Consider the following 19,802-nt stretch of genomic DNA (forward strand, 5'->3'; position numbering starts at 1 on the left):
GATACAGTTATTTTGTAGGGAAAGTAACGCAAAATAATGATTTTTCTTTCGTTTTCCGATAGTTATCGGCAGTTTCCGGTTCCACCCGCCTTGTCCACGAGAATTGGGTCAAATAGTCTCAACACCACAAAACTAGTATTATGCATACAATATAACAAAATGATCATCAAGGTATAAACATTATATTTTTGAAAAGCAGCCGTATTCAATATAAATGCAATTTTAGAATGAATCACAAATTAACGAGAAAACTGGTAACTAAATTTTGGTTAGAGAGTATGTAAAGAATGAAAGGAAAATCACACAAAAATGACATGAAATGGCAGATGCGTGTTTAGAAGATTATTCAGTATGACCACTTGCTTTCTATGACATTTTAAGAAAACCTTTACATTCATGTGATTTGTCTTCTTAGTTTCTAATTGACAGTTAAACGCTATGCACAATGTTTTTGTATTTTTATTTTACCCCACCCAGCTTTTAAACATGTGGATTGTTAATGTTAATTTGCTTTCAACTGTGCTATAACTTGCCGATATGGGCCATGGATGGATGGATTTATTTCAGAGAAATACATTTACTGCTATATTATATAAAGGCACTAATTTTTGTGTGTAATTTTAAGCTTGAGATTTTATATCAATCAATGTAGCCTGCAACACGGTAGTTCTGGCTACCATAACTTTAAATGTCGCTTTTTATGATTTTTGACTGGCGCGACTTTATAGTTATGGACCAACCCCATTAGGAAAGTCAACCAGAAATTCCCGAAAAGTTGACAGTTAATAAATACCGGTCCAAAACAGCTTTTAAATGCAGTTATTGTCCCAAATCAACCACTTGATCGGAAAGATTGACATTTTTTACAATTAACTGATATAATCTTTCACAAAATACTATCTCAAACATTTAAAATGTATCTATTCTGCTATTACATATCGATAAAAAAAGCGATGTGTCAGACTTACTTGAAATGCGAATCTCCCGAGATTTCACGGTCATATGACATTATTTCTATTTTTAGTAACATACCATGTGCTCAAGTGTTTTCAAATTCAGAATGACATTTCCCGGTATTTTAGATTATTCTCGCTTGTTTTGTAAACAAATAGTAGTGTAAATACAAACTCAAAGTAAATATTATTTAAAACTACCGGATTCACACTGAAATCAGTCTTATAATCCACCAAACATAAGTTGTTTATCACAAATAGATTTCAGAAAACGAAAGTAATGTTTACAATTTCAGCAAATAATGTCAAGGTCGATCTGAAAGTATCGAAATGAAAACTCGTCACGTGACAAAGCGACAATGGCGTCAAAATTGTGAATTTCAGACTGATGAGAGTTATTTTCGTATATTGTAAGATGCATTTGAAACATTTGAACCTTGAAATAATCCCCGATGCAGTATTTTATATTCATTCACCAATATATGTTGAAATGTTTCCAAGAAAATGAGCTTTCTTTGATTTATAGCGTGACATAAATATGTTATGACTCTGGTTGACTTTCGATACGGGGTTAGCTTCAGAGTACAGGTCTGTCAATACTATGTAAACTGTACGCTGAAGTTTCTTTAGCTAGCAACACGGTAGTCTTGCAGTACTTGAGGAATATTCAATTGCATATAGACCAGTTGACGAGTGACGTCACGCCCACCTTCAAAAATTAGACTCCGCCCACTGGTTGGCAAAAAGAGGTGAAATTCATATAAGCGCATATAGAGAAGGTTGAAATAATCATCATTTTTATTGATAATCATGCACTATATCAAATATAATTTTACTAACTTTGTCTGAATAAAACATAAGCGTGCAAGGAAATGCATTTTTTGGCATGATTATATTGTTGTTATTATTTGTTTTTACTATAAACGAACTCGGGAGGGGAACACAATTTACGAGCTCGGTATGTGGTTAGGCCAAAAAAAAAAATAGTCTTGGTTCAGGGAACCCGACCGACCCTATTTTTTGCCCCCGACCCTAACGATTTTTTTGGTCCATGGAAAAAAATCTGATTGCGAAAATGCTAAAATCTCGTAAAATTTCATTGAAAACAGCCACCATTTAAATCTGGATTGGGTTTCTATATTTTTCTCTTTGTTTCAATGAAAGTGTTCGCAATTTGAACAGTGAACAAAAACCGGTCTGCACCTGTATACGAGACATCGCTTGACCTTATTGTTATTGAAGTGCGCATGCTAGCTGGCCAATCAACATTGAGCTCTCTTACACATCAAATGACGTTGTTGAATGAAATGTAAAAATGGGTGGAGCTATGGAGTAATATTCGGTCATTCATGCGCAGATACTGTGCACTTTGAATACACAGTTAATATTGTCGTCTGCAAACAAAATAGCGGTCGGTCGCAAATGTCGTATTATTAAAGATTAAAAATGAAAAGAAGCGTGACAATAATTTAATTATTTCCAAGCTGTCTATTGATCTGAATTTAAAAGTGATAATTAAATAATTAGTTCTATGTCGATGATGTTACAACTTTCTGCCAATTTCCGATCGAAATGAAAAGATGATAATTAATTAATTTGTTTGTTTTACTCGCACACTATGCTAACTGACAGCAGCGTATTTTAATCAAATGAAAATGTGAAAAACACGCGCGGTTTAATTGTAATTAAAGTTTTGAATTTTTAACACATAGGAAGAGTCATTCATCTAGTCTACTATAAAAATGGAAGTAACCACTTTTTCTCTACAGTCGCTAACATGGCGTCTTTAACCTTAAAGAGTCATAACAAAAAAAAAAAAATTAAAACACTAGAGCATTCCAAGAGTCATGGAAACTTGACAACAATTGGCTTCGCTTTGATAATGAATCAAAATCAATGTACTGTGAGGCCCTTAGCCTGTACAAACCAATAGCAACATTCAAATTTATGTACACTGCTCACTTCCTGTGTGATGCGCTCAAACCCATTGCCATTTTATCAAAAAATGTACCAGAAGAAAGACTTGTGCTATTCTGAGGTTACCCTTCTTTTGACAGCCACTATTCAGACTCTTGAGCACCTGTCGGAGACTAGGTCAGGTCTCATGATGAAAAAAATTCTGAAGGTCACACCCCAAACACCAGAGACTGATAAAGATGGCGTGTTCACTTTTGAATATGAAGGTCACACTATCACAGACAGACAAACAAAAAATGGTTGGCTCAAAGAAATTTTGGGCCAGCGCTAGCCCTGAAGAAGTGCATAAAGAGCTAGGAATATTGAATAATATACAACGACTAAATACCACATGTGCAATGTTAATCATTTGGTCAATGTTTAAACAATCATGGGTGCATTAACTGACCCTTTTTCACCCTGAAATCAGTCGACTGGTAAAAAAAAAAAGAAAAAACCTACCTACCCTCCTACATTTTTCTGGCCATGTTCCCTGAACCAAGACTATTTTTTTTTCTGGCCTTACCATAAAAATCTCTACTTTGCACATCTTCGCGACCATTTTTTACATAAAAAATTCTCAGATATTGAAATTCTTTCAGAATAAATCAAATTTAATGAACGAACACAAATAAGGATGTAAACAAACAGCAAATAGATCGAATTTATGTACGCAACATATAGTAACTGATTTGAACATTTATGCCTGTAAAAACCTTACCCTGTTACACGTGAAATAAATTCTCTTGCTAAATGTATTTTTTATTTATTTAATTATTCACACCAATTTTGACACTCTTTGTTTCAGCGTTTTTAACCCGGTGTTTTATTGCACATTTGTTCATTATAAACCGATTATCTCGTTATGATCGGATACTGTCCAAACAATTACAAAGAACACATGGTGTCATTAATCCAGGGACCTATTCTTGGGTCCCTGCATAAACCACATGTTGCATACAAGTGTCTGGTCATTTAACACAATTTATGATACCTCCATGTCAGCTCTTGGAATATTGAGCGATCATTTAAGCAAAATTGTAAAGCTAAAATACGAAACAGTTGCTTTAATAAAATATTTTAACATATGGAAAAAAAAAATTGAAGATATTTGTCCGAAATAGATTAACAGGAACTAGTGTCAGTGTTTTTTTTTAGTTTTGGGGGAAAGGGGTTGGGTCCCCTGAGGGGGGAAAATTTGCGCGTAAAAGGGAAAAAAGTGGAAACTTAAATGCTTGGCAAGTAACAGTACAAAATCAAGTTTTAACACTATAATTCACCATACATAGAGAGAAAAAATTATTCCAAAATATATACGGCAAAACAACATTTTTATGTCCCCCACTATAGTAGTGGGGGACATATTGTTTTTGCCCTGTCTGTTGGTTGGTCTGTTGGTTGGTTGGTTGGTTGGTCTGTTTGCGCCAACTTTAACATTTTGCAATAACTTTTGCTATATTGAATATAGCAACTTGATATTTGGCATGCATGTGTATCTCATGGAGCTGCACATTTTGAGTGGTGCAAGGTCAAGGTCATCCTTCAAGGTCAGAGGTCAAATATATGTGGCCAAAATCGCTCATTTTATGAATACTTTTGCAATATTGAAGATAGCAACTTGATATTTGGCATGCATGTGTATCTCATGGAGCTGCACATTTTGAGTGGTGAAAGGTCAAGGTCATCCTTCAAGGTCAGAGGTCAAATATATGTGGCCAAAATCGCTCATTTTATGAATACTTTTGCAATATTGAAGATAGCAACTTGATATTTGGCATGCATGTGTATCTCATGGAGCTGCACATTTTGAGTGGTGAAAGGTCAAGGTCATCCTTCAAGGTCAGAGGTCAAATATATGTGGCCCAAATAGCTTATTTTATGAATACTTATGAAATATTGAAGATAGCAACTTGATATTTGGCATGCATCTGTATCTCATGGAGCTGCACAATTTAAGTGGTGAAAGGTCAAGGTCATCCTTCAAGGTCAGAGGTCAAATATATGTGGCCCAAATCGCTTATTTTATGAATACTTTTGCAATATTGAAGATAGCAACTTGATATTTGGCATGCATGTGTATCTCATGGAGCTGTACATTTTGAGTGGTGAAAGGTCAAGGTCATCCTTCAAGGTCAAATATATGGGTCAAAATTGCTCATGTAATGTCACTTCTGCAATATTGAAGCTAGCAATTTTATATTTGAAATGCATGTGTATCTCATGAAGCTGCACATTTTGAGTGGTGAAGGGTCAAGGTCATCCTTCAAGTTCAAACGTCATATAGGGGGACATTAAGTTTCACAAACGCATCTTGTTTTTATCCAATATACACATTGTAACATAGCAATCTCGTATGCTATTGTGTGTAAATGCTCTTGCAACAATTGGCCTTTGATAATACTATACAGAGGCGTCAAAAATCAGGATTATGCCTGAAATCAGGATTTTGGCCCTTAAGGACCAATTTTGATATTGATATAAATCAGAGGATTTTTTATCTGGAATTTTAAGATTATGTCACAAAATGTCATCTTAAACACAAATTATTTTAATTTGACATATTGTTTACAAAGTTATATACAATAGTACACAAAGTTACATGAATTATTAACCCTTTTTTGCTCTGGCCCCAAAATGATAGGCCTATTTTCAGGATTTTAGATTTTGGCCAATTGACACCCCTGACTATAGCATATAATACACCGATCAAGTTTGTATGCCTTTTCAATGTTGAAGTTTGTACAGGCAATATATTTATACCAAAATTGTCCTCATTCTGTCCCTAGTTGTGATTAAACCATTTTTGAGAACATCTAAAATGCATGATTTAAAAAGAATTCTGTGTTTCAACTACCATGAAAGTTAAAACAGATTTTTTGTAGCTTTTGCTGTTGTGCGACATGGTGGAATACGTACGGTTTACGGTAGATGTCGTTAAGCAAAATTCGTGATAGTTAACTACATACTGTTTGCGGTAAAGGAGTAAAGGCTAAAAGAAAGTAAACACGCGAATGCGGCAGTTCAGAAAAATTATAGGAAAAATTAATTCGTAACGAAAGACGTATTTAATTGAGGTATTGATTAAAATTGAATAACACTTCCGAGAGGGGAATTTTTCTAATATTTGGGGGAAAAATATATACTCTAGAGATGGGGGAATTGGGCCGAATAACGCCGAATATTTTATTTAAAAAAACACTGAGTGTATATATATATATATATATATATATATATATATATATATATATATATATATATATATATATATATATATATATATATAATATTAACCAGTTTAATCATAATAATACAGTGTTTATTAACTATAAATTAAAAATATTTTGCAATTTCACTGCTGCACAGTTTACGTATTTAACGAGTACCGGCAAATGTAAACTCGGCTATTACGTGTTTAGATTGTACGTTACTGTAGTGTACGAAACAAAATCATGAACACAAGCTAAATACAAAAGGGTTAAGAATACTTGCCTAAAATAAATTAATATATAGATTTATTTATCATAAAATGCTAGATTGTTAACACTCCTTATCACCAGTAAAGGAAGTGCATGCAAAGACAGTTCAATTTGCTTAAAATGCAGTTCTTGTTTTTCATGTGTATGCTAAACTTTATGATATTGTCATTCGATTGAAACCAAACGATAATTCATTCAATGGAAAATAAAATTACTACAATGTTTAAAAATTGTAATGTATTCCGCTTTAAGGGCTTCGTTTTATATAATTGATTAAATGCCCCTCTTACACTTTCGTTCGCTTATGAACAATAACAATATCTACACCACTTATAATTATAATCAAATAAATGTACCTGTATGTGTTATTATAGATCTTTGAAATATAATTTATCAAAATCTTACTATCACAAAGAATACGAAAGAATATTTATTGTTTTGTTTTGAGGGAATGCCAGTTTTTAGTCTTCCGACAACGTTACTCTGATGTTAATAACCAATTCGTATTTTTATACAGAGGAAATTATATTTATGAAAATACATATATTGGTACTAAATATTATATTTTTGCACTATTATTTTAGAGTTTTAATGTTTATTTCGGATTTTTGTATAGTTTTATTGACTAAACAAAAGACATATATACATGTTTTACGTTTCTGTAACCAGTGTTTTTGCCAACCAGTCGGTGCGCATGCGCGGAAAATCCCGAATGTAAACAATGACATTCAACTGGTCTATTGAAACCATCTTCATATATCAGATAAATTATTAAAAGGACAATCATATTCAACTTAACTATTTTATTATTGCCTTTTATGAAGAAATCCTTCAATGTTAACTGCTGTAGTAACAAAACTTAACACAATTGTTTTTTTGTTTTTTACAGCACCAATATGAAATTAAACATGAATAATCAAAGATCTGACATACAATTCAAAGTAACAATCAATAACATACATAAAAATTTTAATATATGGGATTTAAGACATCAACCAAAAAAAATAGCTCTGAGTTTTTCATTACAACCATTAACTGAACTATAAAAACTCAAATATTGTTAGTCTGAGTTTTACAACATTTAATTACCAAAAATTGATTTCAACCTGTAACGAGAGATGTTTATAACACATAAACAAATAGCAAATTATGAACTCAATATAAATATATATAAACTTCTGACTTGAAGATTGTGTTGACTACACAATAATAAATAAATAAATAATAATATAAGGCGGGCGACTTGAGTAGTTGCACTGGTGTTACCTTCTGCTAAATCAACGTTATGTTTGCGTTTGACATGTTGCATTAGATTAGTGGTTGAGTCGGACTTAGGGTACGCCACATCCGTGAAGCACATTTTACACGTAGCTTTATCGGGAGGGCTAGCATCCCGAAACACAAAATACTGTCACACTTTTGATTTTAGCTTCTTAGGCGCATCTGATAATTTTAATTTGTCTGCCACAACTTTTTCAACCATTTCACGCGCGTCGTAATTACAGGTAAAGATAAGACCTAAACCTTCCCGTATCAAATAGTCTGGGTATAGCGCGCTTAACGTACATGTATCTATGTTTTTATTTTAAAGAATCGAATCGAATTTGGTAGGGATGGTATCGTAATCGAATCAACCCATTTAAAACCGATTTTTGATGCATCGGATCGAATCGTTACAGCTCTAGTTCAATCATCTCATCACTTGTTTTATACAACTTATTATGCCCATTATGATTGATAAGAAACAATCACATTTCACACTTTGGGGGACAAAATTAACAAATACAAACACACTCACACTTAAGTGCCACTGTGGGAATGTTGTGTGATTGATGTATTTTACTGAGTTGATTTAATATATTTAACACTTAACCTGTTCTATATGTAATACTGATGTGATAATTGCCTCAATACTGTTGAAATGGGTGGTGTATTTCAAAAAGCTGCATTTCATTTATAAAACCTACATTTTTTAGGCTCTCGAAGGAGGGTTTATAGTGATCAAACTGTCCGTCTGTCCGTCACACTTTGCGTTTAGGTTTCAAAAAATGCTCATAACTTCTATGTCGCTTCAGATAGCAACTTGATATTTGGCATGCATGTGTATCTCATGTAGCTGCACATTTTGAGTGTGAAAGGTCAAGGTCATACTTCAAGGTCAAAGGTCAAAAAAACAAATCCAAGGGAAGTAATAGGCTTTAAAGGGAGATAATTATATGTACCTGCCAAATGATAAAAGAATAAAATAAATCAAAGCGGTGCAGTACGGGGCATTGTGTTATTGACAAACACATCTCTTGTTTTGTATTTTATTGTAGATTAGGATGGTATTTTATTGTCCCCTACCGGTGAAACCGGAGGGGACTTATGGTTTGCGCTCTGTGTGTCCGTCAGTCTGTCACACTTTTCTGGATCCTGCGATAACTTTAAAAGTTCTTAATATGTTTTCATGAAACTTGAAACATGGATAGATGGCAATATGGACATTATGCACCTCATTTCATTTTGTTCCTACGTCAAAAAATATGGTTGCTATGGCAACAAATAGACTAGAAATACTGCTGAAAATGATGTTTTTTTCTGGATCCTGCGATAACTTTAAAAGTTTTTAATATTTTTTCATGAAACTTGAAACATGGATAGATGGCAATATGGACATTAAGAAAAATTTAGAAATTTCATTTCAAGAATGCTTTTAACTCATAGAGCGATTACAAAAAAAACCAGCAACTCATTACCATTGTTCTTTCTTTTTATTCATAAAAAATGTATGATTGTACATAATTTCTTTTTCATGCGCTATTTCAGGCTCTTGGACCAAGAGTATCCAGTTATGCCAATGAACTGCTAGAGGCCCCAGAGGAAGAGGGGGACTTTGACATCCTCAATGATGAGACATTTGGGGACATTGATCAGGGTGCTGACTCACAATTGTCATGATTTAGAGAGAACAATTGTAGAAATGTCGTATTTTCAATATGTTTGCTAAAGAAGCCATTCTAAAAAAGAAAAAAAAAGATATAGTAAAATATCTATAGTAAATTAAAAATTGTAAAGATGACATTTTCCAAGATTTGCAATCTAATTCTTGTTGAGGCAAGCGGAAAAGAGCATCAGATTTTTCAAAACATTAAGCCAGATAAATACATGTTTTTCACTACTGCATTGAAGATAAATGAATGAGTTTCTTATCTAAATTGTGGCATGTTTGTGTGTTTTAGAGGACTATGACTGGGAGCAGCAGACAGAAAAGTTTGCTGAGGTGTTGGGGACCGGCCACAAGCATGAGAGCCACAACGACTCAGGCTTCAACACTGCGGAGAAGACCTACCGCTCTCAGGAGGTGGGCTTGTATAAACTGTGAACTGTCAAGGGTGTTATTTTTCCTCCTTTTAGCTGTCACCTCCTTTTTTATGTAAAAATAATTTTACAAGTAGTTATTGTCCCCTACCGGTTTCACCGGAGGGGACTTATGGTTTGCGCTTTGTAAGTCTGTTTGTCTGTCACACTTTTCTGGATCCTGCGATAACTTTGAAAGTTTTAAATATTTTTTCATGAAACTTGCTACATGGATAGATGGCAATATGGACATTATGCACGTTATTTCATTTTGTTCCTACGTCAACAATTGTGGTTGCTATGGCAACCAAAAAAAAGATCTGAAAATGGTGGAATTTCTGACAATGGTGAAGCCGGTAGGGGACCATATTGCTTGACAATAGCCTTGTTAACTGTGCTCCATTCTATGTGCAAAAGAAGAGTTTAGTTGAACTCCTGAATATGGAGAGTTAGTAATCAGGGCTCTCGTTTTATCATTTCTTTGACTGAATTAAAAAGGGCACTTTTTGCTTTTGCTGGTGTGGATTCTCTTTTTTCCCAGTTTTAACTGCAAAAATAGGGCAGAATTTGTGTCCTTTTAAGTGCCTTCATTACATATTTTCTGTGAAGGTTGTTTATGAAACTATTGTATTCAGGGATCATATTTTCCCGCAACATCAATTGGTCCGGATATAATCCGAAAATGTATATCGGAAATCATGACAAATTATGTTAAAATATATACCATTGATTTTGCCATTCATGAAGGTGGTATAATACATGTACAAGTAAAATTCCCTCAGGCATTTTTTTTTAAACGGAACGAGTTTTCTCAACTGGTTTTATCATTTGGTATTTCATTGTTGTTTCGTCTGCTGTTTTATCAGACTTTTTTCATCGTTGTCAATATTATTAATCTGTGTAAGTCTATACCGATGTTTAAAATTGTTGTCGACTCGATAATAGCATACAAACATGCACTGAACCAAACAAATGTCTGTGCGTAGGTTGGCTACTGACAACAACAACTAAATATTGAATTAATAATTTGTTGTCAAATAACCCACGGCCGATAGTTTAGATGCGTAGGGATTTAATCTCAAGAGCGAAGCATTTGAAACCATCCATCTAATTTTCCGGTCGTGAGTTATTCAACAACAAAGTATAAAGTACACGAATTATTTCGATTCTAACACGGTTTTACTAATGATTTATTCAATGTATATTATTTTTCTTGTGTACTATTTTATGTGAAGTTCCGCCCATAAAAATAACTTTCGGCTGTTCTGTCGATCAGATCCGCGACTTTCATTCATAATTATATTACCGGATTATTACGCTGGTGGAAAATGTATTGGCATGTTTTGTTTAGTTACAGCGCGTGCATTCGGATGTGTCTTTAATCCGCTGTTCACAAGTTTTTGATTCTTGGTCTGACGTGCAATAAACGGGTCCTGACCGGTTTAGAGACTGCAGCGAATGGTTTTTCACACCTTATCAAGATAAGAATGTCATAAGGGTGTGTAAGCATGTACACTGTGAAATCGATTTCATGACATGGGAATTTTAATAGCAAACAGAATCGGACCGACTGTTTGGGATTTTCAATCGGTCTTTCATGACCCCAATCGGTCTAGGACCGACAAAACCGAAAAAAATATGATCCCTGATTGTATTAGATAGTAAAATTTAAATTATGAACCAAGAATTCTCAGGTTCCCGGACACATTATGGAAAATCATTGTGCAATATTAATGCCTTGCCATGTCCATACAGGAGTACATGGAGCACAGTATCAGTCAGCTGATGGTAGATGAGGACGATGGTGACCCAGCCATTCTCAGGTCCAGACCTATACCTCGGGTAGGTGCGCGGGTGAAAGTGAAACCTCAGGCCATCCTTGTAAGTAGATACCGTAGTATGGGCTACTGCCCAGTTGGTGTTGTGACTCGCTAGAGAAGGATGTTCAGTTCATAACATGAAGTACACACTTTTCTGTTCCAAAGGTATCACTTTCTTTACTGTTTACGTTATTATAACAGTTTCTGTTTTGTTGCACATTTTATTGCAAAATGTTTCATGTTGATGATCATAGGTCAGGTTCTTAACAAGTGTTTTCAATAAGAATTTATAAAGGAGGCCAATTATTATTTGTAATTGAAGCATGTCTTCTTGAGAGGTCTGTAGGCATGTCCAGAAATACAAACTGCCAACAGTAATTAAATAAGGCAAAAGGATCAAATTTAGTATTCTTTTATTGTTAATAAGTTATGAGATTTTGGCTTAAAACTAAAAAAAACTTTTCTATCGAAATGGAAAAAGTGCTGAAAAGTAACAGAACGGTATTCCTTTTTTTCAACATTATTGGTGGTGACTTCAGGAATTGTAGGCAACGAAAAACTGCTTTTTAGCGGTCATAGCAATTGCAAGCCGCCTCTTATTGAAAACACTGCTCCTTATTATCACTTGCTTGCATTTTAAGCATAACTTTTGTTTCAATTAACATTTGTTGTGCATAAACTTTGAAACCAGGTTTTCTATAAAGTTAAAAATCCTGGTTATTAAATTGTGGTATGTTGTTCGGGCAAACATGCTGACAGTGTCAAACAGGTGTTTTCCAGTCAATAACTTAAGTTTGAATTGACAAATCCTGATGGTACTTTGGTATCCCAAGCTTGCATCAAGACCAAGAGTGGGATTGTATTTGGCACCGTCGTGTTCAAGGGCTCTCTATGCTCAAAATATATAAATTGATTCTGCTCAGTAACTTGAGTTAAGATGAGTTTTATTCCCTGCTTGGACCTTGTATAAATATTTATCTTTAAATTAAATTGATCTTTACTTGATTTGTAATGCATGATCAATCAGATGTTTCAAGATAACATGACAGCCTTCATATAATTATGATATTTCGATATTGTTGCATGTCATTAACATAGATTACATATCTCACAGATCCCATGTTTAAAAGATGACACATTTTGTTTTCTTTTTAAAATTGTTTCTTTAAACTTTAACTGGAGCTGAAAATCAGGCACAACTGTAACATGTTTATAGTTATCACTATAAGTTGATATTGCTTCCATTGTGCATGTTTATTTCCACACAGAAATGACATTTTCAGACAGAAATGACATGACATGACACTTGTCATATTGGCCTCATTCTGGGAATACTGTTTGCATGTGAGTAAACTGTTGTTGGAGATTAGCCTGTGCGGTCCAAACAGGCTTATCATTGACATCACTTTCCGTCTTCACTGGATTTTTGTTTATTGAAAACTTTCTTAGAACCAAAAATTCCATAAGAGGGTAGACTGACGTCCCTGATAAGCCCGCACAGCCTTATCTGGGATGACAATTTATGCACACACATGAAGCCTGGTTTTGCCAGATTGAGGCTCATTTGCTTAACATATCAAATCTTCCTCAAACAGAAGCCTCACGACCTGGACAGCCTGTTTGGCCCCTCGTCCCCTCCCAGCCTGCTGGACGCTGAGCACCTGATCTCCCCCACCAGCAAGAACATCTGGGGCTCACCCCACCAGAACCAAGCACCCCAGCCCACTCATTTCGACAACATACAGGCCATATTTGACTTTGCTAAGTCAGCAAACTCGTCTGTAGGTTTTTGTGTTCTTTTATATACCGTAATTACTCAAAGTTTTCAGACACTAGAAAATAATTTTAAAAAATTGTGTCCAAAAATGTAGATACTAGACAAATATTCCAAACCAAACAGTGTCTGGCACACTTACCTTATTTTTAATGCATTGTACATTTGTACTAGAACTTAAGTAAATTCACTGCAACATAAGTCCAAAGTTGACATTGTCAAGAATCTGCCTAATGATTCTATCCCACTCGCAGGATCACCACCTAAGCCATCATGGACCCCACTCGCGGGCCGCCCCAATGGTTCTCCCCAAGGCTCAAACCCTTGAGGAAATCGAGAGCTCAATGCTTCAGAAGCCCCGAGTTCTCACTGCCGAGGAGCTGGAACGTCAGCTGCGCGGGGAGTCTAGCCTGCCACCGTCTGCATTGTCCTCCGTACAGAATGGGCATCGAGTGTCAATGGCTCAATACAATGTGCCTCCACCACCCGTGATTGGCTCCCCGCAGTCACGAGCCATGGTAATTGGAGCTGTTGGCAGAGTTAATGTGTTGAGTTTTAATTCAAAATAGTTTGCTGAATTTGCCACTGAATGAAAACTGCCATCTTACACAATGCTTTGGGCATTGATTTGATAATCCAAGCTGTATTTTTGTACACTATTTTAGATATGAAACTGAGACAGAATAATTATCATCGAAAATCATCGAGTGGCAAAATTAATGGTTGATTTCTTTTTAATAAAAAGAAATCAACCATTAATTTTGCCACTCCATGATTTTCGATGATAATTATTCTGTCTCAGTTTCATAAATTTAGATTACCAGCATTAATTAATATTTAATTAGTTGAATTTCAGGTAATATTACATTTTTTGCTAGGTATATATTTTAAATAATCCTTAATTCTGGTTCAGGTTCCGCCCAACCCAATGCCAGGGGTCAGCCCAGGTGTCCCACACGGTGTTGTGAATGGTCACAGGTCCCCTGTGTTTGGTGGCCCGTCAGCCATGCGTATGTCAATGCCCCGAGGGATTGCACCCGGCACCCAGAGCGTGCCCATATCGATGGGGGGCTCCCCCGGCAAGGGTATGATTGGAAGTCCCATGGTTGGCACACCTCCCTACAGGAACTCTTCCACACCTCTCAGTAGGCAGTCACCAGGTATTCATCTGGTTTTGTAATACATATTGTGTACATATTGATTCTATGCATCAATAGAAATTAGTTTTTGCCTGTAAGCTAGTTGAGAGTTGTTTTTAATCAGGGCAACTCAATTTTAAAAGTTGGTAACCAGGCAGGCAACTAGCTTTTTAAAGCTTGAAACAAGTATGCGAGATTTATCATTCAATTAAAGTTGGCAACTGTAGATCAATAATAAAAATAATGGTATTTATTTTAAGCAAAGGAAATTATTCACTTCAACCTCATAATGGGAAAAAAATGAATTGTTTGTGATCCCAGCAATTTTATTTTTTTATTATCTAATATGTTATTTTAAACAAGTATTTGATATATATGACTTGTACATGGTTCTTGGTTGTTACTTTTTGGCTGGGCAACCAAAATACAAAAGATGGTTGCCCGTGTGGGCAGCAAATTGTAAAAAGTTAGTTTCTATCCCTATAAATGTGCGCTTTCTTATATTGTTGACTGTCTTTTAATTGCTTAAATTTCATATAATCATGGACAGGGATCATATTTTCCCGCAACATCAATCGGTCTGGATTTAAATGGGGAAAAAGTGTCCGAAAATGTATATCCAAAATCATGACAAATTACGTTAAAATATAACCGTTGATTTTGCCATTCATGAAGGTGGTATAATAAATGTACAAATTTAATTCCCTTAGGCATTTTTTTAACAGAACATACGAGTTTTCTCATTTGGTTCTATCATTTGCTATTTCATTGTTGTTTCGTGTGCTGTTTAATCTGACTTTTCATCGCTGTCAATATTATTAATCTGTCATTTTGTGTGATTTGAAATCACGCGTCTAAACTTCCAGTCGTGGTTATTCAACAACAAACAATAAAGTACACGAATTATTTCGATTCTAACACGTTTTTTACTAAAGATTTATACAATGTATATTATTTTTCTTGTGTACTATTTTATGTGAATGTCCGTCCATAAAAATAACTTTCGGCTGTTCTGTCGATCAGATCCGCGACTTTCATTCATTTATTGCCGGATTATTACGCTGGTGGAAAATGTATCGGCATGTTTTGTTTAGTTACAGAGCGTGCTTTCAGGTCCGCCCATCATTATTGCAGAATATCCAATTTTCTTCTTTGTTTATATGAAAGTTTACTGTTTCATGCATGAAATGCACAATGTCCACGTTGATAACATCGAGGTTTTCATCTCCCAAGTAACTGTCAATGATTTTATCGTGGACGAGTACACATTACGGACCGATTAATTAGTGTGCTTGGTAGAAGCCATTGAAATTATCGATTGATATTGACACGGGGTTATTCACGCATGACTAATACACAACCGCGCGATCAATCTTCGCTGCTTGGGGTCATAGTCCGCCTTATCACACCTAATCGAGATAAGAATGTAAATAGGAAGTGTTAGCATGTGCACTGTGTAATCCATTTCATGACATTGGAATTTTAGCAAACAGAATCGGACCGACTGTTTGGGATTTTCAATCTGTCTTTCATGACCCCAATCGGTCTAGGACCGACAAAACCGAAAAAATATGATCCCTGATCATGGATATAAACTCACATTTTGACCAAAATTGCCCACACTTAGACACATGATCGTTCAGCTTTTCTAAAAAAGAACATTGGAATTTTTTCTTAAAATCTAGGAACCCAGTACAAACTTTAAAAGCCATTTGACTGTTTGCTTTAGATAATTTTTGTAGCTGTCATAGATAAAGTATTTGTTAAAAAAAATGAATTTTACTTCTAAAATTGTTTTGTTTTATGGCCTGTAGAATTGTTTTCCCACACTTTTAGTAATAATAATGTTCAAATAACCAGGTTCTTTAAAAGATAAACACTTTATCATAAACTTAGTTTGTTTGATATTTTCAATGGCAAAATAGTATCTGTAAAATCAATATTACCGGACACCAGTGTCTCTTATGTCTGTCAGTGTTTCATTTCACACGGAGGTCTCCGTTGCTTTGTTCCCCAACCTCTCCACCAATGGGAATGCTCCCTTGCTCACCCCTGCCAATACGGGTGCCTGCAAGATTCCACACCCCGCTGGCAACCCCAAACAATCACGTTCACTATATAGGTAGTCGGTGATGGCTGTTCCATGTTGGCTAGCACAGTTGGAGCATGTCTACAGCATCAGTTTATTAATATTCTACTGTCTACAAAGATAATTGTGTAATTAGTCCTGCAAAAGCCTTGACCTGGATGTAGGAAGGTGTTTGCTGAGATAAGACTTTACTGTGAAACCAATATTTGAGCGGCACTCTGTGAAAAAGGGTTTAATGTATGTGCGTAAATTGTCATCCTAGATTAGCCTGTGCAGTCCGCACAGGCTACTCAGGGACAACACTTTCCACCTAAACTGGATCATTGCTAAGAAGAGACTTTCTTTAAACAAAAAATATCATAAAGGGGGAAAGTGTTGTCCCTGATTAGCCTGTGCAGACTGCACAGGCTAATCTGGGACGACATTTATACATATGCATTTAACCCCCTTTTCACACAGCGCTGCTCAAATATTGGTTTTACAGTAAACAGTCTTCTATCCGCAAACACCTTCCTTTTAAACCCGCTTTTCACAGAGCACGGCTCATTTTGTTGATTTTCATGGGTACTCTCAAGCACAAAGTCAGATGTCTTATAAATGTCCAAGCCCAAAGTCCTCTATCAGGGATTATAAACAAATCAACAAATTAAAGATAAAACATTTGTATGAATCCACGAAATTTCATGTCAACAAAAGTTAAAAAAATCTACAGAATGATTGCTAACACCGTTGGAGCATTTATTGAAAAAAAAACACATTTTTAGCTCGGCTATTTTCTGAGAAAACCCGAGGTATTGTCATAGTCAGCTCGTTGTGTCATTCGATGTCCGCATCGTGCTAAAACCTTATCATTTTGTTAAAGTTTTGAACATTGGCTCTAAAATCAAAGTGCTTCAACCTACAACTTTGAAACTTCATATGTAGCTGCACCTTGATGAATTCTACATGCCACACCCATTTTTGGGTCACTAGGTCAAAGGTCAAGGTCACTGTGACCTCTAAAAAAAATAATCTGACAAGGTTTCATTTATTCAAAACTGCACCCGCAGCCAAGCGTGGCACCCATTATTTTGAATAGCAAAATGTATTGTTGGTAGGTTGAAAGCTGCAGTAAAGTATTCTATGTTTGTGGGAATATTGATATTGTATGGAAGGCATTGTAGAGATACATTGGCATTGTAAAGGTGGATTTTTGTGTATTTGACAATACATATCGTACTGATTATCATACTTGTTGCCACCCCCCTCGGCATTTATTTGAATTGGTTGTGTGGCCTCAAGTCATCTTTGTTAATTGAAAAATGTGTCTTGTTCTTTAACATTTTTTTTAAAGGTGTTTGTTTAGCTTTCACATAAATTGGTGGTGGTTCAAATAACTAATATTTTGTTGATAATATCACAGCTTACAGCAGCATTTTGTAGTAGCAGAAATTGAAATTTGTTATTTGATGTTTGGTTATTTAATATCCAATTTTAATACATTACTAAGTGCAAGCTTATAAACAGCAATTTTAATTTCCCAAATTTTAACTTTGAATGTATGTAGTTTAAAAATATTTGTAATTAACTATATAATTATAGCAGACTGTTACACAAGATTTGAGATGTTGTCATATCACCTAAGGCTAAATGCTAAGGGATTTCAAACTGGGCAGTTTTCTTTTTCCAAATTTATCTGGTCATTTTGAATATTTGATGTGGTTTAATGAGGACAACAGTGTATCCAAATAGTTTTCTAATTACCATAAATACTAATCTATTCATAGGCTTACTTGACATAATTCTTAGTAAGCTTAGAATAGTGATTTTAAATAGCAAGAAAAATTGGCACTAATCCAAAATTATAGTAATCCCATACTATGCATTCCCTTGTAGTAACCCCCAGCCATGGTCTCTCGCAGCCAATTGGGATACCACTGGCCATGCGAGGCCCTCCTCCTGTGGGCAGCCCCTTTTCCAGTCCCCAGGCAGGCTTCGGGTCTCCTCAGGGGCCGGGAGTCATCCATCCGAGTCCACAACAGCACAGGTAGAGGACAGTGACAGCTGACAATAAAATCGTAGCCACTCAATCCCATCTTTATTTCTGCTGAAACTAAATAACATCCCATGGTTTTTTTATTTATTTACATGACCATTTGATGTTTTTCATGTTGCCTTACAGGCAAATAAAAACTTGAGTCAAAAATTGTGGAATAAATTGAATACTAATAAGGGTGGAATCCAGATAAGACTATTTGTGCAGGAGGAAAACATGAACTGTTTGCTCTCGGTTTAGGTTTCCTAAGCCTCGCTAAATAAACGTATTTGTTTTCCACAAACATAGTATTTTCTATATATCTGATAATAGAAATGTATAGAAGAATACAACAGATTAATTGTTGACCATTGTATCTTAATGGAAATTTATTTCCTTGTTTTTGTTTACTCTGTACAATTTTTTCATCGCATTTGCATGTAGCATGGTGATTTTCATTGCTGGTTGAATTGTTGTTTTTCATTTGCTCAGTGGTATTTTTTTCGAAGGATTTACTGGCAAAAATTTTCGCAATACAGTTCCATTTTAAATTGTTATTTTGGTTTCCCATCATATATGAGTAGTTAAGTTGCATATGAATAAAATAATAAAAAAACTAGTCTAGAAGCAATCAGCAAATTTGTTTGTGCAGTAGAGTTTGATTTTACTCTACTTTTTGTTAGAAGATATGTTAACTATATATTTTGAAACCATGTTATTTATTTAATTGCAGAATGGTTTTCCACAGCAGTTTAAATGATACAAATATGAATCGAAACAACAGCAATAAGTATCAGCAGTAAGTATGATAAAAAGACCTTCATAAAACTGAGGGGTCAAGGAAAAAGTGGGTCTTTTGACATGTGGCCAGAATAGCTCCAGACAAGCCGGCGCATCCACTATTTCAACACCACTTGTGAATTTAAATTGAGTGCTGCACTTTATTAATAAGCACAGTGAGTGTATACATGAAATCAACAACAATTTCTTGTGATATCTACGGTTTCTGTGAACCAAAAATGAATATACAAAAAACAGAAGACATAGTCTGTATAAGCCTAGAGGGCTCTTTATACACTCAAGCTTTGATAAATTAGTTTAAACTGAACCAATCTTGTATATGTTATTAAAGTTTCCAACACATTTCATATTTTCAACATACAGGCAAATTTAAATGATTTGTAACAAAACATTAATCCATACAATTCATTGTATACGTCTCATTTCCCCATCATCAACAAA

The 19,802-nt window shown here is 35.1% G+C and overlaps 1 protein-coding gene across 7 annotated transcripts in view; it reads left to right on the top strand.

Annotated features, from left to right (window-relative positions):
* Positions 1-39: 39 nt before the first annotated feature.
* The window catches only part of LOC127852350 (protein PAT1 homolog 1-like), a 34,411-nt gene continuing 14,648 nt past the window's right edge, over positions 40-19,802 (top strand). Inside the window, exons 1-10 of one of the 7 annotated variants that reach the window (XM_052386288.1) lie at positions 40-171; positions 9,194-9,302; positions 9,607-9,728; positions 11,480-11,605; positions 13,140-13,325; positions 13,573-13,836; positions 14,232-14,478; positions 16,433-16,579; positions 18,422-18,572; positions 19,294-19,359. In XM_052386288.1, the coding sequence (XP_052242248.1) occupies positions 160-171; positions 9,194-9,302; positions 9,607-9,728; positions 11,480-11,605; positions 13,140-13,325; positions 13,573-13,836; positions 14,232-14,478; positions 16,433-16,579; positions 18,422-18,572; positions 19,294-19,359 (1,430 nt within the window). In that variant the 5' untranslated portion in view covers positions 40-159. Of the gene's footprint in view, positions 172-239; positions 350-9,193; positions 9,303-9,606; positions 9,729-11,479; positions 11,606-13,139; positions 13,326-13,572; positions 13,837-14,231; positions 14,479-16,432; positions 16,580-18,421; positions 18,573-19,293; positions 19,360-19,802 lie in introns of those variants that run through there. The other 6 variants (XM_052386289.1, XM_052386290.1, XM_052386295.1 and 3 more) reach the window with 6 other exon arrangements.

Source organism: Dreissena polymorpha, chromosome 12 (assembly GCF_020536995.1).
Source record: "Dreissena polymorpha isolate Duluth1 chromosome 12, UMN_Dpol_1.0, whole genome shotgun sequence".
In the NCBI taxonomy this organism is placed as follows: domain Eukaryota; kingdom Metazoa; phylum Mollusca; class Bivalvia; order Myida; family Dreissenidae; genus Dreissena; species Dreissena polymorpha.